This window comes from Protopterus annectens, chromosome 11.part0, assembly GCF_019279795.1.
Source record: "Protopterus annectens isolate FY-2018-M chromosome 11.part0, PAN1.0, whole genome shotgun sequence".
Lineage (NCBI taxonomy): Eukaryota > Metazoa > Chordata > Ceratodontiformes > Protopteridae > Protopterus > Protopterus annectens.
In genome coordinates this window covers 1,225,172,179-1,225,196,938 of record NC_056745.1, presented here as the reverse complement: position 1 = coordinate 1,225,196,938, position 24,760 = coordinate 1,225,172,179, and the positions used below count along the sequence as shown (strand labels likewise).

The 24,760-nt window shown below is 41.5% G+C and overlaps 1 protein-coding gene across 5 annotated transcripts in view; it reads left to right on the top strand.

Annotated features, from left to right (window-relative positions):
- Positions 1-24,760, top strand: part of SHANK3 (SH3 and multiple ankyrin repeat domains 3) — a 7,266,504-nt gene that overhangs the window by 7,056,032 nt on the left and 185,712 nt on the right. For all 5 annotated transcript variants that reach the window (XM_044088609.1, XM_044088608.1, XM_044088610.1 and 2 more), the window contains one exon: positions 13,346-15,719. In XM_044088609.1, the coding sequence (XP_043944544.1) occupies positions 13,346-15,719 (2,374 nt within the window). The remainder of the gene's footprint in view (positions 1-13,345; positions 15,720-24,760) is intronic.

Genomic DNA, 24,760 nt, shown 5'->3' with positions numbered 1-24,760 from the left:
CATATTCCAAAAAGAAATTCAGTGGTACTAAAAAATGTGGATCTTGCAAACAATGTATATATAAATGAAGTAGTAGACTTCAAGTTAGGGGATATTAATACGACACATATTAGATGCAGGGCAGGTAATTGTAATACCAAACAGGTAGTATATCTTGCTACCTGTAATGCCTGCCCAGCATTTCATATAGGGAAAACTGAGAGACAGTTAAGGAAACGTATATATGAGCATTTCTACAAAATTAAGATGAAGGACATAAATAATGCATTATATAAACACATGTGTATGAAAGATGACACACATCAATTCAAGTTTGCTGTTATTGATCAAGTGGATACATTGGCACAAGGTGGGAACTGGAAAGCATTTTTACCTATGAAAGAGAGCAAATGGCAAATATTAACAGATGCCACAAAATTTCCTGACATCAATGAAAGTATAAGAATTAAGCCATTTCTCACTTTGATGTAGTACAGTATCTATTTATTTGTGCTTTCATATTTATTAACATCCACATATTATAATATGTGTGCAAAGGTATAGTTAGGAAATATTAATAACAAAAAAACTGGGAACGGACTCTCAGGCAGACCACGTAAATAACACTGGTTGTAAAAAATACAGTTTGCTATCTTGAAACACACAGTACCTTCAGTTGTAAATAATTCACGGGTAAAAATCAGTCACGTAATAGATTACAAAATACCGACAGGAATTACTGTCAGTATTTAACGGTATATCCAAATGTATCACTCCCAGCTATTCAGCTCAAAATTCCACTTTCGTAAATGCAGTTCTCTTGCGTTATAAGCGGTGTCAGTTACCAACTCCCGATTCAAATGGATATTCCCGCCAAACAATGCTTGTACTGTTCAAACTCAATCGCCAAGCATAAGGCGGGTAAAAATATGTACTTTATTTAATACACACGGCAAGCGCTTTCAACTTATGTCTTCATCAGGCCAAACAGTTTTACCTTACAAACAATATCCTTATATAGCTACTGCTATGATGATGTCATTTCCTGATATGAATTTTTTAAAAACACATTCATGAATTATAACTAACATAGATAAACGCAATCAAAATAAATTCAAAATGACAAAACGGAGCGCTTCATTCATATTCTATATAATGCAAATACAGTTTGCAAATGCTTATTTTATATCAGATTTTCGCATCATAACACAATTGATGCTACCACATTTGCTGTCAAAACTCTTATTCAGATTATATGTAGTATAATAACTATAATATGTTACAATGAAATCTATTTACAAATCATAAAATTTCTACTATGTTATATACATATTACATTGCAGAATGTTTATATCTTAGAATGTGCGTAAATTAATGAACATAACTATTGAGTATGCAGTTCATCAACATGTGCATATGCACGCAGTTAATGATATCGTATACATATTGCATAGATATTTAATGCTGCGATACTTAATGCCAAAGCTCTTGTTTAAATTATGTGTAGTATTTCAACTATACGAATGATTGTAAAAAAGATTAATTTACAGGTAATAAACCATGTGCTGCATTAAATGGATAAAAATATATTCCATATTACAAAATTCATATATAGATGTTACTAAAAACTAAACAATGCATAAGTTCACACTTATATACGTAAATAATGCAGTTAACGGGATAATTTGATAAACATAACTATTGAGTATGCAGTTCATCAACATGTGCCAATGCATACAGTTAATGATATCGTATACATAATGCATAGATATTTAATGCTGCAATACTTAATGCCAAAGCTCTTGTTTAAGTTATGTGTAGTATTTCAACTATACGGATGGTTGTAAAAAAAGTTCAATTTACAGATAATAAACCATATACTGCATTAAATGGATAATAAATATTCCATATTGCAAAATTCATATATAAATGTTATTAAAAACTAAACAATGCATAAGTTTACACTTATATACGTAAATGATGCAGTTAACGGGATAGTCATAATATTCATATAAGCATACAGTATAATCATACATGATAGTTAGGAAATATACTCATCACATTTATATACGTATTTATATATATATATATATATATATATATATATATATTTTTTTGTACATATTTTTATTTTTATACTATATGCAGATTATAATTTATTTTGTGCACATGTAAATGTATTGTATTTTATGTATTTTTATTTCATTTATTCTATATATTGGTATGTTTCTTTATGTCTCTTTAAGTCTAACAACATCCGCAAGCTTTTGGCGACAAAATATTTATTTAAAGAGGTGATTTTATATGTTATATGGTTCTGAAGAAATCTGTTGATTACAGATGAAAGCGCTTAACCAGATAATTCAATTTTATTGTGTGGATACCAGATGAATTGGTTTTAACTGTGTGGATTACATTATATTAAAGACATCTTCTCTGTTCGAGCTGTGCCATATTTTGTATTGCCAGCACCAGTATCTACATTTTTACTTTCAGTTCTTGTGTTGGTTTCGTGTTTAAGATGTCAGGTTGGTTGTGATTAATCTAAGCTTGTACTAGGTGGATTTTGTTGTTAAGGCTCTGGGCATTGATAGTGAAGAACTTAAGAGTGTTAAGAGAGAAAGTAGTAGAGGAAGAGGAAGGGGGGAAAGGGTTAATTGTAGTAGGGGAAAAAGGGGGTGGAGGGAAGGAGTTGTTTGTATTGAGGTAGGGGCCGGGGGTAGGATGGATATCTCCAGATAAGGCTAGGGCATTACTGGCAGTAGCTTTTGGCCTTTTGGGTTTGTATAGTAGGAAGTTGTTTGGGGTTAGCAGTAGTTTAAGTTTGAAAGTTTTTGTTGAGGTGGAGTAGACTTTGGGCCGGAAAAGGTGCAGTAGTTTAGGTGGAATAAGGGAGGAGGATATGCAGTGGAAGTGATTGAGTAGAAGAGGATGCAGGTGAGTGTAAGCGATAGTTTGAGTAGAAGGTAGGTATGGGGGAGCTTTGGAAGAGTAAGAAGTAGCATGATATAGGGGAATTAGTAAGATAAGAAGGAGCAGAGTCGGGCAATATATAGGATTTGGGAGGGCATGTTTAGAATGGGTGGGTTAAAGAAGGGGGAGATATGATTGAAGTGAACAGGCTAGTTGAGGAGAGGAAGTAAAGAGGTAGAAGGGGTGTTATAATTTAGCAGATTGGAGAGGGGGAGATTAATTGTAGAGAGGGTGTAGGAAAGTGGTAATGGAGGAATAAGAGTAGGAGGGGAAATAAGAAGAGGGCTGAGATTAGATAATTGATATAGGAGGGAGGGGTAAAAGAAGAGGACTGTGATTGGTTAAATGATATGGGTGGGAGGAGTTTGTGAGGAATAAATGTAGTGGTGCTGGGTGCGGGTGGAATTTGGGGGCAGGCTAGGGGAGCGAAGTGAGCCCACAGGGCGAACAGAGCTGGTAGAGCCAAAGGAGGAGAATGTGAGGAAGACAATCAGTAGAGTGTGATAGTCAAAGGTGAGTTTGCAGTGATTTCTGAGAGGTAGAAAGACTTAGAGAGAAATGGAGTAGTGGGTAGATATATAGATGAAGGCCAGTAAGAGAGGGTAAGAGGTTTTATAAGGGGTAGAGAAGGGGTGTTTGTAGAGTGAGAATGGATAGGTAGACCTGGCACAGGAGTGCCCCTAGTGGCAAGTCAGTCTAATGCAGTAGAGACCCCAGAAAGAGATATCAAGTAAGGGGAAGGAGGGAGCTATCGTGGTCCAGGATAGGGGGTGTAATTATAAAAGGTAGAAAAGGATTAATTAAGCGGCAAAAGAGAGGGGAGTTGTGGCTGCTGGCTAGCCTGGCAGGGAAGTGCACTGCGACCTAGTAGAAATTAAATTAATTACTACAAAGTGTTAAGCAGTACACATACTTTCACTTAAAGTCCTTGCTGGGAGAGGCATTCAGGGAGCAGTATGGGCTTTCAGTTTTGGTGTAATTGTCCTTTTTTATGGGTTCTTGGCAAGTACATCCGGGAGGGTACTTTCAGTGGGTTAGAGCAGGATAGGCAGGAGCCCAAGCTAGAAGAAGCAATGGAGAGAGAAAAAATGTAATGAAACAGGCAGTGTAGGAGCCAAGAGTTCACAGGCAGACAGTTATTAAACATACATATTTTAAGTTTGGAAATTAATGTATGTAGCAGCAGAGCTAGAAAAAATGTTACACTCTTACAAATACCTTAAGGTACAGACAATGCACAGATAGGTGAACTAAGAATAAAACAGTTCCTTGTGCGCAAGGCTATTTTAAGTGAGCAAACAATTAGTTAAACAGACTGACTGTAAAGAACTAATAAAGTACAGATAGGTAAAACTATGAGTGAAACAGTCCCTAGTATGCAGAGTAATTTGGATTAGGTAGACAGTAATTAATTACAGACTAAATATGCGCAGTTGGAGCAAGGTGCAATGACTGGACCTTGGCTAGAGACTAAGGCAGCCCCAAAACAGCTAATTAGGAATCCTCATGCAAGCGACGAAACCATACACAGAAAAGAACTGTGGTTTAAAAGCTTTAGAGCAACTAGCATAGATTCAGATTAACGACAAAGCAAAGCCCCAAACAGCTATTGCAAGCCACGTGCTAAACGCTAGAATAAGCTGAGCGTTTACAGATGCAATAGGAAGTAGTCACAAAAGTACTGCTTACTAAGCAACTAGCACTAATTTAGAATAACAGAGTGAACTATCCCAGTAATGCAGTTAAGTATCAGTTTAAACTAACTAGTGCAGATTCAGTAAAACAACTAAATAAACAAATCCCTATCGGTTAAACACAAGTTCCGCATGCAAAGCGCTTTATTAATTAAGCGTTTGCAGCGGGAAATTACTAGCAGTATTTTAGATTAACAGAGTAAAATATCCCAGTAATGCAGTTAAGTAACAGTTTAAACTAACTAGTGCAGATTCAGTAAAACTACTAATAAACAAATCCCTATCAGTTAAACACAAGTTCCGCGTGCAAATCGCTTTATTAATTAAGCGTTTGCAGTGGGAAAGCATGTACATATAATTCACACTTTAGTAAAGCCAGTAAAGTAAATGGAAGCACATAAAAAATCCAGAGTTACAGTTAGCAGTGGAGTCCTTTGGACAAACTTACAATAAGGTGCGGACGCTGGAGCCAGGGATGCACAGCAGCCAGGGGCCGGACTAGAGAATTAAGATAGCGTCTGCTTGGATGTGGGAACTATATGGAGTAGGAGAGGAAATGGACTGAATGGGAGGAGCGAGTAGGCTGGGGAGGAAAGGGAGAGCAGATACAGACTGGAAGTCGTGAGGTGAAACTATCTGTTAAGGCAGTTCAGGAAGTAAAGAGAGAGGATTACGGAGGGTTAAAGAGAATGGGGAGATTACAGTGGGAGCGGCAGGGTCACACCAGGAATAGTCTGTATGAAAGGAAGATAAGAGAGACAAGAAGAATAGAAAGATAAGACTAGTGGGACAAGAGCCAGAGGAGGAGAATGTGAGGAAGACAATCAGTAGAGTGTGATAGTCAAAGGCGAGTTTGCAGTGATTTGTGAGAGGTAGAAAGACTTAGAGAGAAATGGAGTAGTGGGTAGATATATAGATGAAGGCCAGTAGGAGAAGGTAAGAGGTTTTATAAGGGGTAGAGAAGGGATGTTTGTAGAGTGAGAATGGATAGGTAGACCTGGGACAGGAGCGCCACCTAGTGACAAGTCAGTCTAATGCAGTAGAGACCCCAGAAAGAGATATCAAGTAAGGGGAAGGAGGGCACTATCGTGGTCCAGGATAGGGGGTGTAATTATAAAAGGTAGAAAAGGATTAATTAAGCAGCGAAAGAGAGGGGAGTTGTGGCTGCTGGCTAGCCTGGCAGGGAAGCGCACTGCGACCTAGTAGAAATTAAATTAATTACTACAAAGTGTTAAGCAGTACACATACTTTCACTTAAAGTCCTTGCTGGGAGAGGCACTCAGGGAGCATATGGGCTTTCAGTTTTGGTGTAATTGTCCTTTTCTGTGGGTTCTTGGCAAGTACGTCCGGGAGGGTACTTTCAGTGGGTTAGAGCAGGATAGGCAGGAGCCCAAGTTTCGCTTAAAGTCCTTGCTGGGAGAGGCACTCAGAGAGCAGTATGGGCTTTCAGTTTTGGTGTAATTGTCCTTTTTTGTGGGTTCTTGCAAGTACGTTCGGGAGGGTACTTTCAGTGGGTTAGAGCAGGATAGGCAGGAGCCCAAGTTTCACTTAAAGTCCTTGCTGGGAGAGGTACTCAGGGAGCAGTATGGGCTTATAACATTGAACTGGTAATACCAAAAGCAAAAAACCACGAACGGCTGATTTAACGCAGGGAAAGAATTCCTTTGGCCATTATGCAGATTTTGCCCTTTTGTCCAATGTAAAGAGATCTCAGAGTGGGTATATTTAGTTGGGGGTGGGGGGGGCACAGCCCCCACTTCATTTGGGTTTAAAAGTTCTTTTTTTTATGGTCAAGGGAATTCTTTCCCTGTATTAAATTGGCTGTTTGTGGTTTTCTGCTTTCTGTATTACCAATTCGATGGTTAGGTATTCGATAACCTAAACTTTCGATCTGGTAATATAGACCCTTTTCTTTGTACCTGATATTCTGTTAAATATCCATTCTGAAAAAATTAGTTTGTCGAATTCACATACTCATTTCTATCTAAATGTGACTCTTGCAACATTGCACCCAACATTTCTTAATATAATTCAGTACTCTTTGTTTTTTGCCAATACCTATAAGGCTATTTATACTCCATGAAAATATGGCAGAGTATCCATTGTGATAGACAGATATTCCTCCCACATATTAAACATTACACTCTTTTTTTTTTTTGGAGTGTGTGCTTCCAACCTTTAGCTTATCTGTACAAACTAATGTTTGCTAGGCTGATCTCTTATGCAGTTGCTTCATATTTCATCTATATTTAAACCTGTGTTGCATTTCTGAAGACATTTTGCTTCAGTGAATAAACTCAAACAAAAAACTAAATGGGTTTATAGAACCATCCCATCTTCTTTTAACTTACAACAAACAGAAAAATATGTACATTTGCAAAAAAATTAAGTCTACTCCCCCAGATAGGAGCAATTGCCACAAATTGGTGACTGCACCCACAGGCATTACCTTTTCTAAAATTAAAGTTACCCATGCTAAAGTGCATGTTACCTATATTCCCACTTCCACTGATTGCTATTTGTTCTTCTCTTTATTAACCTCCCAGATGTTAAAAAACAGCATGAACTAGTAAGTCTGTCTCCAATGAATGTCACTTGCTACTGTTTTCTATCTTTTTCTCTCTCGCTCTTATATATATATATATATATATATATATATATATATATATATATATATATATATATATATATATATGTCTCTGTATATATCTATATCTAATCTATATCTCTAAATATATATCTGTATATGTATGTGTGTGTGTGTGTGTGTGTGTGTGTGTATATATATATATATATATATATATATGTATAAACTACAACAAAAAGAAAATTAAAACAAAAAAAAATCATGCTTTTTTCCCACTTTCTGAAAGTTAAGAAAGTTCAGTTACAGATTTGCTGTTCTGAACTGTTTGGAAGTTTCTAGAAGGCCAGTGCTTGCTTGGGCTAAAGGGAAGTCTCTGTGTTCACCAGTGGGAGTGGTTAACACTGAACAGGCTGCCTGTCCATGTAGGAGTGGTTACTACCTAGAAGCTATAGTTTTATTGGCCATTTTGGGTCAATTCTAAACTCCTTGATCTGTCTCTCTTAAAACCCAGCTGCCTCGTGGTTTTGGCATCTTTTCAGGCTTGCTAGTTGTTGCTGAAGCACCTACCAAGGGAAGAAAACGCTGAGAGAAGAAAAGGAGCCACTTTTGTGATTTTAAGAATTTTATTCTGATTTTTTGTTAAGTTTTACTGCTTTGCCGCCTACTTTTTGGCATTTTCCGGCTTGCTAAAGTTTATATCTGTAACAGTAACAGTACTTGGAACATATCTAGAGCCTGTTTACTGCATTTCCTGTGTTGCACTTAATTTAAAATTGTTTTTTTCTCTAAAAACTGCATTTTACCTGATTTTGGCCTAGCACTCAAGTGTGGGGTCATTTATTGCACTGTTGTGATTATTTTGCTGCTTGTGTATCTCTGCTACCTTTAAACTACAACAAAAAGAAAAAAAAACAAAAAAAATCTTGCTTTTTCCCACTTTCTGAAAGTTAAGAAAGTTCAGTTACAGATTTGCTGTTCTGAACTGTTTGGAAGTTTCGAGAAGGCCAGTGCTTGCTTGGGCTAAAGGGAAGTCTCTGTGTTCCCCAGTGGGAGTGGTTAACACTGAACAGCCTGCCTGTCCCTAGAGGAGTGGTTACTACCTAGAAGCTGTAGTTTTATTGGCCATTTTGGGTCAATTCTAAACTCCTTGATCTCTCTCTCTCTTAAAACCCTACAACTCTCTTTTTGAGCGGTTTTGCGCACTGAGCGGCGTCGGGCAGTGCCGCCTAAACAGGTTTAAACTATTCCAGGCTCCACAAAGTCTGCCCTTCACTTTTTCCCTTAGAACTGTTCAAACTCTCAAAGTAATCACTCTATTCTCTTTCTAAAGCCCTGCACTTGCTCAGCTCTTATAAGGAAACACTAACTAACTAAACCACTACACCCTCCTTGACTTCTCATAAGTACTAGGCTCCCGATTGGTCCTTCCTGATGAAGTGAAAAATCAGTTCCCTTCTCTAATCTGATCAGTAAAAAAACAGTTCCCTATACTAATCTGGTATGTCCAAGGGTCAGTTTCAAGGTTACTCTCCAGTCTAGCTGGTGAATCTGGGAATTTTGAGGCAATGTTACAATTGCCTTATGTACACAGACAACCCTCTCCTCCTTCCAACAAACTCTAATACATGTGAGAGATGCAGTTACACAGCCAAACTGGATGCAGAGCTCTCACAACCCAAGACTGGCACAGGCAGTCAGGAGGAAAAGGTAACCACCCACACCACAAATCCAGTCTCACACAGACCTATTGCATCTGCATACCCAACACATAAACACACAAAAACATACTCGGAGGCTCTAAATAAAAATCTGCCTAAACAGCAAAGACCTCCTAAGCAGATAACCAAGCAACAGCCACCCCTCAACAATACCCATGAATCACATATCTCACAAAATCAGTGTGCCTCACAGTCACAGCCCTTAAGGCCAAACAACACACCAAATACACTTGTTATAGGGGACTCTATTGTCTGGCACACTGACATCCCGCTCACCAGACTAAACAAGGAGAAGGTCACTGTAAGCTACGTGTTGGGTGCCAGGATCCACCATGTAACGCAAGCACTCAGGTCACTCCAAAGCAAGTACAAGTATGACTCTGTCATTGTCCATGCTGGTGTGAATGACCTGAGACGTACCTCCCTGGACTACATGAAAAGAGACATAGAGGAGCTCTCTGACCATGTAGCCCAGGCTGGTATGACCCTGACCTTAAGTAGCATCTTGCCCTCACCAAGAATGATGCCACAGTATAAAGACAAAATGATCAGTTTCAACAATTGGCTAAAGTATTGGTGTCATTCAAAGGGGATCCAGTGTCTGTCAGCCTGGGATGACATGCTCCACAAGCCACGTTGCTTCGCTAGGCACGGCTTACACCTGTCACCCTTAGGCTTTCATATACTGGCCAAGGCTCTTGCCACCCCCATAGTGCCTTTTTTAGGCAAGGCTCAAAGGATAAACCCCCCCTCCATAGACAACCCAAGGATAAAAAAAGTAAAAGTAATGCTACTCAATGCCAGAAGTCTAAACCTCAAGATGCACGCACTCGAGGCTCTCCTCAGTATGGAGAAAACCGATGTCTGTGCAGTAACAGAAACCTGGTTCAAGGCTCCTGAGAGCACCCCAGCACTACCAGGTTATAACTGATACCATGCGTTTCGGCCCCAAAACTCGGACCGAGGCACAAAAGCAGGGGGAGTATCTATATTCATCAAAGATACCTACACCTCCAGGTTAGTGGCACTGCACGAAGCATCGGAAACCATCCATGTGCAACTAACAGTGGGCAAAACTGCCTTTCAGTTTGTAGCCTGCTACAGAACACCCTCCCTATTACAGGAACCCCACTTGGCATTCCTGAGAACACTGGAGAATAGGAAGGTCTCTCCAAACACTATGTTATTGGGTGACTTCAACTACCCAAACATTGACTGGGAAAACTACTCAAGCCCAAACACCCTCGCCCAACGGTTCCTTGAATTTATAAACTCTAACGCAATGGAACAACTGGTCACCACTCCCATAAGAGGGAACAACATATTGGACCTGGTCATCACCAACATGGGGACTCTATGTTCCACACCAGAGGTAAACCCCTCATTGGTAAGATCAGACCATAAACAAATTTCCCTGGACATCCATATCCCGTCCCCACCCCCAGCCAAGGAAATCACTGTAAACAATTTCTCAAAAGCCAACTTTGCACTTCTCAAGACTGAGGTGGAATCCTTCAAAGCCCCTGGGCCAGATGATAATACAGCCCAATCTGTGGAATCCTTTACAAATGCATTCTATGAGCACCTGCAGGAATGCATGGATCGTGCTATCCCAAATAAAACCAAGACTCACTCCTCCAAAAACAGGAGACCAGTCTAGTGGACCCCGGCCATAGATAAGCTATACAACAGAAGGAGGAAGCTACTACATGACAGAGCAAAATCCCAAAAAGGGAAGGCATCTCTGATCAGTATTAGCAAGAAACTTCGATCCCTCATAAAATCATCAAAGGCCAGTTTTGAAAGAAAAAGTGCCCTAGACACTAAAGATAATCACAAGGCCTTCTTTAGTTATGTCAGGAACATGGGTGGAAACTCCCAGATATGCTCTGAATTGTTGCATAACGGTACAAAATATACCGAACCTACAGACATAGCCAACATCCTGGCAGGCAGATTCAGCGCAAACTTCTCCCCCCCTTCCCCCCCAAAGGAGCAAATGCCTATCCCAACTGAATGTAACCTCCCTGACATCACAGATGCACAGGTGAAAACTGCATTCTCCAAAGCAAAAAACACTGCATCTATGGGACCGGACGGTGTCCCAGGCTGTGTCTTACACGAGCTCCAAGAAGAACTGAACCCTCACATTAAGTCACTGTTCAAACTTAGCCTTACTACAGGATATGTACCCAAAGAATGGCGTACAGCTACAGTGGTCCCACTCCACAAAGGTGGTGCCACAACGGACCCCGGAAACTATCGCCCCATAAGCCTGACTAGTCTTGTCTGTAAAGCTATGGAGCATATTATCATGGAACTCATAAACAAAGACATTGGGAGCCTCCAGACACTGGACCCTACCCAATTCGGCTTTGTTAAGGGCAGATCTTGCCTCTTAAACCTAGTTGATTTCTTTGAAACAGTTGCCAAAGCCATAGATGAGGGCAAGGTAGTCCACACAGCCTACCTGGACCTCACAAAAGCCTTCGACACAATATCCCACTCGGGCATCATAAATCAGCTTACCAGCTTAAATATCAACCCCTATATCACAAGATGGGTTGCAAACTGGCTCAGAGATAGAACCCACATGGTCAGAATCACAGGTGCCATGTCCGAATCCAAACCAGTTACACGTGGCATCCCACAGGGCTCAGTTCTGGGACCTCTCTTGTTCGGTATATACTTCTCTGAGGTTCAGGCTAACACGGGGGGATTATGGCTGACAAAGTTCGCAGATGACTGCAAACTGGGGGCCATAATCGAATCTCCAGCTGACACAAGCATCCTCCAAAAGGGTCTCACAGAGATGGATGCTTGGTGCCAGAGCCACGGCCTCAAGCTAAATGCTAAAAAAGTGCATAGTCATCCTCTTTGGGAAAAACAAGGTGCCCACAAATTACCACATAGGTGGTAATCCATTAAGTACGGAAGAAATAATTAGAGATTTGGGGACCAACGTAGATAGTAATCTCTCCTTTGATAATCACGTTGCCAAAGTGGTTAGAAAGACCTTCTATATAGCCCACCTTATCATGAAAGGGTTCACATCTAGATCAAGAGAGGTCATTGTGCCCCAATACTCATCACTCATCAGGCCCATAATTGAATACAATGCCCCTTTTGGAATGTACCTTATCCTACACCTGCAGCAACTGGAGAGATCCAAAAAGTACCTCACCAAGAGGATCATGGGCTACAAACAGATGTCCTATGCAGCTCGACTAAAGAAACTCCAGCTCTACTCAGTTGCTTACCATCTACTCAGAGGTGATCTATGCCTGATGTACAAAGCCATGTCAAACCCAGAATTAATGGACATGCTCCACCTCAAAAAATCCAAGTCCCTTAGAGCTACACCCTCCAGGGACCTAATCCTCAGCACAAAAATAAATAGGACATGCTGGAGGGACAGATTCATTTCCCAGAGGCTCCCCTCACTCTGGAATAGAATCCCAATTCATGTTAGACATAGCCCCTCGTTGACCCTCTTCAAGCGAAATCTGGACGCGTGGATGGGAAATCGCAAATTCACCCCTGGGATCTCTTCTGTGTCCCTGCTAGACAGAGGAACAGTAAACTAATCTTAAAAGGGTACCTTCTGTGACCTACTTTACAGAGGCACAGTAGGCTAATCTAATAGGGAGGCGGAAGCCAAATACACTCTGGCTAGGCTTATAAATGCCCTAGGGCAGATAGCCTAGTATCCACCTATGAACCTATGAACATATATATATATCTATATATATATATATATATATATATATATATATATATAGATATATATATATATATATATATATATAGATATATGTTATATCTATATCTCATCTATATCTCTAAATATATTTCTGTATATGTGTGTGCGTGTGTGTGTGTATATATATATATATATATATATATATATATATATACATATATACATATACATACAGACATACACAAACACATATATATCTATATCTATCTATGTATACACGCGCGCGCACACGCTTGTGTGTGTGTGTGTGTGTGTGTGTGTGTGTGTGTGTGTGTGTGTGTGTGTGTGCGTGTCTATGAACGTATGGAGTTTTTTTTTTTTTTTTTTTGGTGGTGCTTTTCTGGATACCCTCCATAATGATTTGTCTCTTATGAGTTTGCAAGCGACACATTAATATAAATAATGACCAATCTCACTGCCATAATTTTAATATTAAGTCAGATATATACAGTTCATAAATGTTAAGATTACACTGCTAAATATCTTTGCTATGTGCACAACATATTCTGAAAATATTTCTAATAGTGGCACTGCTATGTAAAATATTGTAATTTCATAAAACTGATTGCTGTGTTTTTACTTTTAAAATCACATTTGCCTTGTCTGATAACAATTTGTTGATGATTTATAGGTGGTTCAGAAGATGAGAAACTCCCCTCATCTGTAATAGATGGACGATTTCCACGGAGTTCATCAATGCAGGACACAGTACGAGAAGGTCAAGGCATCCCACCTCCTCCTCAGACAGCGCCACCTCCTCCTCCTTCACCATATTTTGTTGACAGTGGTCCTCCCCCTACATTTTCCCCTCCACCACCTCCTGGAAGAGCATATGACACTTTGCGATCAAGCTTCAAACCCAGTGTAGAAGCCAAAATCCATGGACTGCCACAGGTGATTTCTACAGCTGAACTTTATGATCCATCCAGGTTCCCTGGACTACAAAATGAAAGGCAGAGAAAGGCCCGGTCCATGATAATCCTTCAGGATTCCTCCCATAGTCCAGTGGAACCCACAGATATCTCCAAATTCAGTACTGCAGCCACTCCCCCAGAGAAGGCCAAGCGTAAAGGAAAGCCAATGGATAACCCTTATGCCAATATGGGCCAGTTTAGTGTCAGCCTTTTGGCCCCAACAAAACCTCAGCGTAAAAAAAGTCCCCTAGTGAAGCAGCTGCAGGTGGAAGATGCACAGGAGAGGGCTGCTTTGTCTGCTGCTTCTGGTACCCATGTCAGGGAACCCTCACCAACAGGACGAGTTATGCATCCCAGTGTTGCTGAGCTTCAGCTCATGGCAAGGGTCACAGGTGAATCAGGAAAAGGCCCCTTCACACCTGTTCTTGTTGGGTCTGCCAAGGAAAAGGATAAGCGTCTGGAAGAGAAGCGGAAATCAACAGTCTTCCACTCACTTGGCACCATAGAAGGGGGGCTGCCCCCAAGCACCGATGTGCCAGCCCTGCAGCCGTCACGGTCAATAGACGAACGGTTGTTGGGAAGTAGGGATGTGAATGCCGCTGCCACCACAGCACAGCCACCTTCTGGAATCTCAGCATTTAAGCCATCAGTCAGCAGCACACATTCCACTTTCATTCACCCACTTACAGGGAAGCCACTGGATCCCAACTCACCATTGGCACTTGCGCTGGCCGCAAGGGAACGGGCACTGGCCACTCAAACTCAACCACAACACATGCCCATAGCAGTAACTCATGAGCCCCGAATCAAGCAAGATAAGATGGACATTCTGTTTGTGGATACCCAAACCAAAGACATTGAGCAAGTAGACGTTCAAGGGCTATTGTCCCCTACCTTCACATCTGGGTCTAAAGGGGGGCACAGCCCTGTCCTTGGCTCTTCTGTCCCTGTCAAGCAGCAGTGGGACACCCCAACAATACAACGGAAGGAATTAGAGATGAGAATGCCAGAAAAGGCAGAACAAAAGCCCGAGGACAAAAAATCGATGATAATTAGCATTGTTGACACCTCCCAGAGGAAGACGGCAGGCTTGATTATGGTTCATGCAACAAGCAATGGCCAAGATGTGGGACTTGATGTACAGGAAGAAGTACTGGCTTCTTCACAGTCACCAAAGGAACCAGTATGCACGTCCCCAGCTGAGACACAGCAAGATAAACGCCCAGTTTCCCCTATCCCACCCTCCTCCCCTGCCATTGCTCCTGCAGAGAGGACATTGGCACAAGGCAGCTCTGAAGAAGATGTAGAGCCCTACACAGTTTCTTTACCACCAGCCCAGCTATCTTCAAGTGATGAGGAGACAAGAGAGGAGTTAGCCAAGATTGGCCTTGTACCACCACCTGATGAGTTTGCCAATGGTGTGTTGGTAACATCCCCGGGCACCCCCATCAGTGCTGTAACAAGACCAAGTGTACTCTCCATACCAGCGGCAGCAGTAGCACCCACTACCACTGGTGGAACACTCTCAGGGAAGCCCTCAGATGCCCCCATGGCACCAGATTCGGCTGCAGACTCTGGTGTGGAAGAAGTAGACACAAGAAGCTCTAGTGATCACCATCTGGAAACAACAAGCACCATTTCCACAGTCTCCAGTATGTCTACCTTGTCATCAGAGAGTGGAGAGCCCATGGACACATACACTTCCTTTGCAGATGGGCAGACTTTTATACTCGAGAAGCCACCAGTGCCTCCAAAGCCAAAACTGAAGTCCCAGCTGAACAAGGGGCCGGTTACCTTCAGGGACCCACTTCTGAAACAGTCCTCGGACAGTGAGCTCATGTCCCAGCAACATGCGGCCACCCAGGCCACAGCCGGCCCTGCCCGGCCACGCTACCTCTTTCAGAGACGGTCCAAGCTGTGGGGAGACCCTGTGGACATCAGACCCATCCAAATGTCCGACGACAGTAAGCCAACTGTGATCAGCGAGCTGAGCTCTCGTTTGCAGCTGCTCAACAAAGACACACGCTCCCTGGGTGATGAACCAGAGGGGATGCCCTTAGATGGGAAGAAATCACCAGTAGGGGCCTCACGGTAAGAACTGGTAAAAGCAACTCTTCATTACAGTACTGTTTGATAAAAGATATGCAGTGCTAAAAATGCTTAATGCCTTATTTTAAAAAAATGCATTGTTTTAATACTTACTGAAAGAGTAATCGACACAATCTGAGGTATAAAAATAAGTGCTAAAGGTAAAACAACAACATGCTTTATGTTTCAGATGAAAAATACTGTGGGTAATCTGTACAAAATATCAGAAGGACAGCTAAATTAAGCATGCTTTAAGCTCAATAACTGGATACCTTTTGATTTTTCCATTTGCTGCTTAAGAAAGTTACTTAAGAACAATTAAATATAAACTCTTTTCATCTGATATGTGCATCTTCATATGTAAATGAGAGTGTTTTCCATTAACTTACAGCATTTCAGTTCTATTTAGGTCTGAGGATATCACCAAGGGAAGAGGTAACAGAAGAAAATGTACACCCCATATTCTGCAGACTCAGAAATGTACAATTTGCCTGTACTCACAAGCATTAATGAACCACTTTAGGGAAAAGGAGTAAAATTCCTATCTCCAGGGCCACAGTGACACAGGCTTACCATACTGAGCTCTGTTCCTTCTCATTCTAGGCACTCTGTTTACTGTGAGATCTGACACTATTCATGAGTGAACTAGTACTTATGGAGACAAGTTTAATTATGAAGTGAAATTAAAACACACTAAATCAGTAAAAGATGCTCTGAGTGGAGAATGGCCATTTCTTGCTATTAACAAGCTGTCTGTATTCACAGCTTTGCTACCTTTCTGTAGAATGCTGTATGTTACTTGTGAGTTTAGTGAAGTGTGAACTTATATTATGAATTATGTGTAGTGCGATACTTATAAGTACAGTGACTGTGTACCACGTGCCACTGAACTAAAGCCATGTCCCTGCCATTTGGAAAAGGTTTTATGTCATACCTCTACACAAAGGGGGGAACTTCACTGACCTCTCAAATTTCTGATCCATTGCTATTCTATCCCCCCTTTCTAAACTACTCTAAACATGTATACACAAACAGCTCCTTACATATCTCACTCAAGAGAACCTCCTCACCTCCACACAACATCGTTTCAGACCTCATCACAGCACCACTACTGCTCTTCTTTCACTCATTCTATTTCTACTGCTCTTGACAATAACAAGTTAATCTCTTGCCTGCTCCTTGATCTCTCTAAAGCCTTTGACTCTGTATCCCACAACCTCCTTCTCTCCAAACTAGTTCACCTCAACCTCTGCAACTCTTCTCTCACCTGGTTCTCCAAGTACTTATCTGGTCAACTCCAATCCGTCAAATGACTCTTTCCTATTTCCCCTTTCCTCTCTATTCAAACTGGGGTTCCCCAAGGCTCCATCCTGGGGCCTATCCTATGCAATATCTTTATCAACAATCTCTACCAATGCTGCCCACACTCCACTCTTATACAATATGCTGACGACTCTACTATCATCTCCACCTCTGATAATCTACCTCACCTTCTCACTGCCACTCATGAATCTCTGCACTCTGTTGAAAAATGGCTCTCTACCAATAATTTGCTGCTAAACCCTAACAAAACCAAACTCATACTCTTCCTCCCTAAATTTCTCCAACACCTCAAACCCACCTTCTTTATCTCCTCTCTAAACAACACTACTATCAGAGTTGAATCCCATACTAAACTCCTAAAGGTCTACATAGATGATGAACTCAAGTTTGACATCCATATCAATAGCTGTATCAAAAAAACTCACCAAAAACTTAGACTCCATTATAGGAACAAAACATTTTTCACCCCAGAATCCAAACTGACCTTAGCTCAAGCTTATATACTCCCCTCCCTGTTATATGCCACTCCAATATTTAGCCACCTCCAAAAGATCATGTCTCATACACTTGAACTCACAATAAAATAGCCAGAGTTGTCAGCAATCTCCCCTATTAATCACATCATTGTCTTTCCTTAAAAAAACTCCACTGGCTCAAATTTCAACATTATTTCCTTCTGCCACAGCTCCACCTGGCCCACTCCATCCTTCACCAATCCCTTGTCTGTCCATCTCTGTCAAACCTTACATCCCCATATATCCCCAACCATGACCTACATAGCTCTGACCAACTCTTGCTAGAAATTTCTAAACTCAACAAATCCATTGGCAAAATATATTATAGTCACTCAGCCTCCTCTGCCTGGAACAAACTCCCTCTCCATTCACGCTCTGTTAACAACACTAACAGTTTTAAAATAGCTTAAAAGGAATTTTTCCTTAACTCCTGGATTTGCTCATGTAAAGACCAACCTGACTGTCACCACCTCTGCCATTACCCTAATTCTTCTTATTTCATTTGCTGTGCACTTAATTCCCTCATCATTTAGTAAATTTTCTCCAAATGATCTACCTTTTTTACGCCTCATAATTTTCACCAGATGTCCTACCTCTTTTACTCCTCATAATTTTCACCAGATGTCCTACCTCTTTTACTCCTCATAATTTTCACGAGATGTCCTACCTCTTTTACTCTTCATCCACCCCTCCCTTCTTTTATAGCCTACCATAATTTCATTCTTAGCTGTCCTCCTTGTTCCATAACTTCTCTTTCTATCCTTCTCTTATTCCACTTATTTTTTGTATTTTGTCCTTTGATATTTTTATTGTGTCTCATATTGTATGATGCTGTAGTTTACTTAATTTTTTACATTAATTACTATTTGCTTGACAATGCATTGTATTTCTTACTTTATGCAACCTGGAGCTTTTCCCCTCAGGTCTCTGCTGAAAAAGAGCATGTTACTTAGCCAGACTAACCCGGTCAACAAATGTCAGATAAATAAGATAAGTGAATATACTCTTGAACTGTGGAGTAACTTTTTGCAGAAACAAGAATTCTGTTACTGTACTGGTGATACAGAAGTTCAAGTTTTGCATTACATCCATGTATGTTTTTAAATAGCAAAGTATATTGATTGATAATTGCTACTCCTGATTTATCTGAATTATGGAGCAGAGCGAAATGTTTTCACAACTTGAACAAGGAAAAGAGTGCCTGTCATCTGTTAGGAATTCCTGGAGTGCCCTTTTATTTCTCTACATGTGTATGTGTGTGCCTGTAAAACTGACCTTTTTATTTAAGATAATCATCCAGATTCAGTAAAGCCTACATGGTCTGTTTACACTGCGTGAACATCATGCATGGTGTGTAGAGTCGCAGAAACAAGGTAAGCACCGCGGCATGCTAATTACAGCATAATTAGCTGAACTGTATGCTAATCAACCAATCAAAATGAAGGAGCTATTCAACAAGCTATAAAGCAGCCATGTAGACTCAGTGCTGGTTTTCCCTGCAAATTCCAAAACCTATTGGAATACAGTCATGGAAAGGAGTCTACACAGAAACAATGTTACGGGCTGTTGTTGCTTTAATTCATGTGTATGTGCAACAGGCTGAAGTATATGCTGCCACTATTGCTAATAGACCAAGGCCAAAAAAGAGAAGAATTTTCAGACCCTATTTAACTTATCACGATCTACATGACATGAAAATTTTAAAGCATTACAGGATGGAGAGAGACACACTACAGGAACTCTGCAACCTCTGTCGTCCCCATCTCAGAGCCAGGGCAAGCCAAGGGGAGCCTATACCAGTGGAGGCAAAGATATGTGTAGCACTTAGAATTTTAGTTGCAGGTACCTTTCAGAGATCAACAGGGGACATGCTGGGAGTGTCACAGGCATCAACATCCAGGATCCTTATTCAGTTCTTGAATGTTGTCTTCCAACAGCGATTCAGGTCGTAGCCTGCTATATGTCCCCAACCATGACCCAAGACTCACACTCCTCGTTCCAAAGTGCCCTGGAGAATATTAGGGTCCAACCTAACACTCTCATACTGGGCAACTTCAACTACCCCTCCATTAACTGGGAAAACTACTCATGTACCAATACACCTGCCCAACGTTTCCTGGAATTCATTAATTCCAATGCCCTGGACCAGCTCATTCTTACCCCCCCCCCCCTAGAGGTAGCAACATCCTTGACCTGGTCATTACTAACATGGGTGACTGTTGCTTTGTACCAATAGTCAACTCCTTCCTGGTTAGATCCGTCCACAAACTAATCACCTTGGAAATCCACCCCCCCCCCGCAAAGGTAAGCACCATAAAAAACTTCTCCAAAGCTAACTTTGGGGTCCTAAAAACAGAGGTGGCTAATTTCACAGCACCCATGCAATTGGAGAATAGCTGCATGACCACAGAATCATACATCAATGCCCTGTACGAACACGTACACAAATGCATGAATCTCGCCATACCCAATATAACCAAAACGCTCTCTCCAAAAAAAGGAAGCCAATCTGATGGTCCCCTGTCATAAACAAACTCTACAACAGAAGGAGGAAACTGATGAGAAATAAGGTTAAGTCCTAAGACTGGAAAAACTCCCTTATCAACCTCAACAAAATGCTGATATCCCTCATCAAATCCTCTAAAGCTAGCTATGAAAACAGATTTGCAGCAGATAGTAAAGACAACCACAAGGCCTTCTAGAGTTATGAAAAGAATCTCCACGGCAATACCCAGATTTGCTTGGAGCTGTTGCACAATGGCACCCCTATACTGAGCTGACAGATATTGCCAATACACTGGCTGACAGATTCAGTGACAACTTTACCCCTCTCTCCCCCACCAAAGGACTAATCACAATACCAGTAGATTGCTATGCACCCAGTATTACTGCTGCACAGGCTAAAACAGCACTGTCCAAGGCCAACTCTATGGGACATGACAATATCCCTGGCTGTGTTCTACATGAACTACAGGGTGAACTGGCACCTCACCTGTGTGCCCTGTTCAATCACAGTCTCACCTCAGGCTTTGTCCCTACCTAATGGCGCACTGCTACAGACATCCCTCTCCACAAAGGAGGAGTGACTACAGACCCTGGGAACTATTGCCCCATTAGCCTGACAAGTCTGATATGCAAAACTATGGAGCGCATCATCATTGACCTAATAAACAAAGATATAGGGAACCTCCAAATTCTGGATCCCACACAGTTTGGTTTTGTGAGGGGTAGATCATGCTTGCTCAACCTGGTTGACTTCTTGGAGTCAGTCACCAGAGCTATGGATGAAAGCAAGGTGGTTCATACAGCCTACCTTGATCTGGTCAAGGCCTTTAATACCATTCCCACTCAGGAATCATAGAAAAACTCACTAAGCTAGGCATCAACACATATATCAATATGTGGGTTGCAAACTGGCTCACAGATAGAACCCAAACTGTGAAAGTAGCTGACTCCAAGTCAGACTGTTGACCAGTCATGAGTGGAGTCCCACAGGGTTTAGTCCTGGGTCCTGTCCTGTTTGGTATCTACTCCTCTGAAGTTCAGGCCAACACGAAGGGACTCTGGCTGACAAAGTTTGCAGACGATTGCAAGTTGGGAGCCATAATTAACTCCCCAAGTAATGTTGACATCTTACAGAAAGGCCTCACTGAGACCAATGACTAGTGTCAGAACCATGGCCTTAAGTTCAATGCCAAAAAATGTGTCATCATCCTCTTTGGGAAAAACTCATTTCCCATGAATTACCACATCAATGGTAGTCCACTGAACACAAAAGGCATCATATGAGATCTGGGAAGACAGGTTGACAGCAACCTCTCTTCTGACCACCACATTGCCACTGTGGTCAGAAAGTCCTTCTGTGTGGCACATCTCATTACTAAGGATTTTGCATCCAGGAAGAAAGAGGTCATTGTCTCCCTCTACTCTTCCCTCATTAGGCCAATCATTGAGTACAATGCCCCATTTGGCATGTACCTATTAGACACCTACAACAACTGAAGAGGCTGCAAAAATACCTCACAAAGAGGATCTTAGGCCTTAAACACTTGTCCTATATGGACAGACTCAAAAAACTCCCAAGTATTCTCTTTCTCATATCACCTACTTAGAGGTGATCTCTGCTTGACTTACAAAGCCATGCCTGACCCAGCTCTGTTAAAAATGCTACATCTAAAGAAATCCCAATCCGTCTGCACTACATGCTCCAGAGACCTCAACCTCATTACCACAATCAACAGAACAAGCTGGAGGGACAGGTTCATAATCCAGAGACTGCCCATGCTATGGAATAGACTTCCCATACATGTCAAGCAGAGCACCTCACTGGCCCTCTTCAAGAGCAATTTTGAGGAGTAGATGGGAAATAGAAAATTCACCCCGGGGATCACTCCAGTGGCTCTACTTAACAGAGGCACTGGGAACTAAGGTCGGGTGGCATGATGCCAGGGTAATCCTATGGGCTAGGCTTGTAAAGGCTGCAGGGCCATTAGCCTTGTACACACCTATGAACCTGGGAACATGCCTGTGACCACATATATTTTCCCCGTAATCCTGAGGACTGGGACAGAAATATGAGGAGTTCTACCCTAAAGCACACTACCCTGAGCTACTGGGTGCCGTAGATTGCACACATATAGAAATTAAGGCACCACCCAGGGAACAGGGAAGGCTCTGCATAAATAGAAAGGCTTCCATTCTATTAACTGCCATGTTGTATGTAATGCCAAGGGACTCATCTTGAATGTGTGTGCTGGTAACCCAAACAGTTTCCATGACTCACATATTTGGCACACCTCCCAACTGTATCAGATGCTCACTAGGGAGGTATCCCAAAGGATCATTTACTGGGGGATGCAGGTTATGTACTGGAACCATGGCTGATGACACCCATCAGAAATGCACACACACCTGCTAAAGAACGCCATAAAAAGGCACATGTTCAAACCAGAAATATCATAGATCATGTGTTTGGGTAGCTGAAGTCACAGTTTTCATGTTTAAATACATCTGGGGGTGCCCTGCAGTACAATCCACATACATGTATTGAAATATTCACTGAATATGAGATGCTACACAACATCATCTTGGAAAAACAGCTTCAGCAGGATCAAAAGGGGGAAGGGGTACACATCCCAGTACCAATGGCATGGTCACAACAACCACACGCAGGTGCGAAGTCTGAGGGGGAACCAGCAGCTGATGTGAGTGTAGGCAGATGTAGGCATGCTCAATATGCCTTCTCATTGGCTAAGAAGCAACACATATCACACTTGCTCACAACCAAAGAGGCTAAAACCTTCCTCCTACGTAAATACATATAGTAGTATTGATGCCAGGCAATGCTCATAACCTTTACCTACCCATGTAATGGCTGTGTACTGCTAGCAACAGATAAAGTCAGTCCTGAACTAAAACTGTTGCCGCTGCTGGATTTACAAGGGAAGTGGCGAAGCTGGAGTGTATTGTGTAATAATGCAAATGAATGTCATATCCTTGTATGTTGTTACTTGGTAGTGTAAGCAAGTAAAAGGTGGGTGATTTGTACAGAAATGACTTTAACATGTGGCAGCAGAGAATTATATGACTTATGTGTATCAGTTATCAAGTTACACAGTCATACCTCTCAAATGTACTGATGGTCACCAAATGTCTTCAGTTTAGCACCATATGTTTGTACTGGAAAAATCATTAAATAGAAGTTAGAAAGTAATGAAACACATTTCAGTTTCAGACATCACAATCCTCACAAGATCATTAACAATACTGATGCAAAAAAGTCTGATGCTATCAACTGTATAACTTTCTAAGACCAATATAAGTCAAAGGTACAATTAGCAATTCAACATCACAAATGCAGATATACTAAGCACTAAATCAACTATGCACCCTGAGCATCAGACACAAACTTATGTATCCATGAATCCAATAGACAGCAAACAGGACATGACACAGTTACCATCACTTGCACAAGGTGATGTGGGCGGGGGGGGGGGGGGGGGTCAGGAAGCCTAGGCTGACAGAAAATGTTGGTGAGTATGTGTGAGTAATAATGTGAAGCAGACAGACATTTGGATAAAGTAACAAATGGCCAGTGAGACAAAATGAGTTTTAAGCTTCTCGGCTGAACCATATAACTGTTGTGTGTGTGTCTGTATGGGTCCTTCAGGTGAAACTGGTATGTGAGTGTATGCATGAACAGAGCTAAGCTCTGTGCAAGCTCTACATCTTAGCATGTCAGACAGTGATAAACTGCCATCTCTACCATGCACAGCTCACACCTGTCATACATGGCAACAAGTACTGGCACTGCCAGGAGTTGCACTGCCACATCCACACCCATGATCTTGTTTATTTAAATGTATTAGATACACCTGGATTCCAATCCAATATCATGTGGGCTCAAAAAGCAATGTATCAATGCATTTACACCTGCTGCCACGGAAAGTCAGCTAAGCAGCAGGTGTATTTCATAGACTCAATACTAACTCTTAGAATTTTAGCAATGCAGCTTGCATTTGTGCACTGCTTAACTACACGCAAACAGGGCAAGTAATGGAAATGTGTATCTCGCATGCACAAACACTTTGCCAGCCTTCACACAAACCTGCTGCATTATGCAAAGTCACTATCAACATGTATTAGTGCTATTTACTGTCCCTTTACTATTTATTCTTTATGCCATGAAATTACATGTGGAAACATAAACTGAAGGCCATGTCTAACAAGATATTACATATTTTCAATGCAGCCATGTGTTGCCTCCACTCATGCACTGCAATCCTGATCTCTCAGTACTTGTTCACAAATATATCATCTGCACTACATAAAATAATAAATGTGTGGTATGCAATGGACATCAATCTGGTATCATGCAGAACTAGAATTATCTTCACAGTTGAACATGGCTACACATCCATCAACTGACCATGGGAATTATCGACCCATAAGCCTAACCAGCCTTATCTGAAAGGCTATGGAAAGAATCATCGTAGACCTTATCCAAAAGGACACAGGCAACCTTCAGAACTCTTGACCCGACCCAGTTTGGTTTTGCCATGGGTAGATCCTGCTTATTAAACCTAGTGGACTTCTTTCAGAATATCACCAAAGACATGGATGAGGGTAAGTAGCACATACCACATATCGTGATTTATCCAAGTCCTTTGACACAATCCCCCATTCAGGTATCATAGAGACAATCTC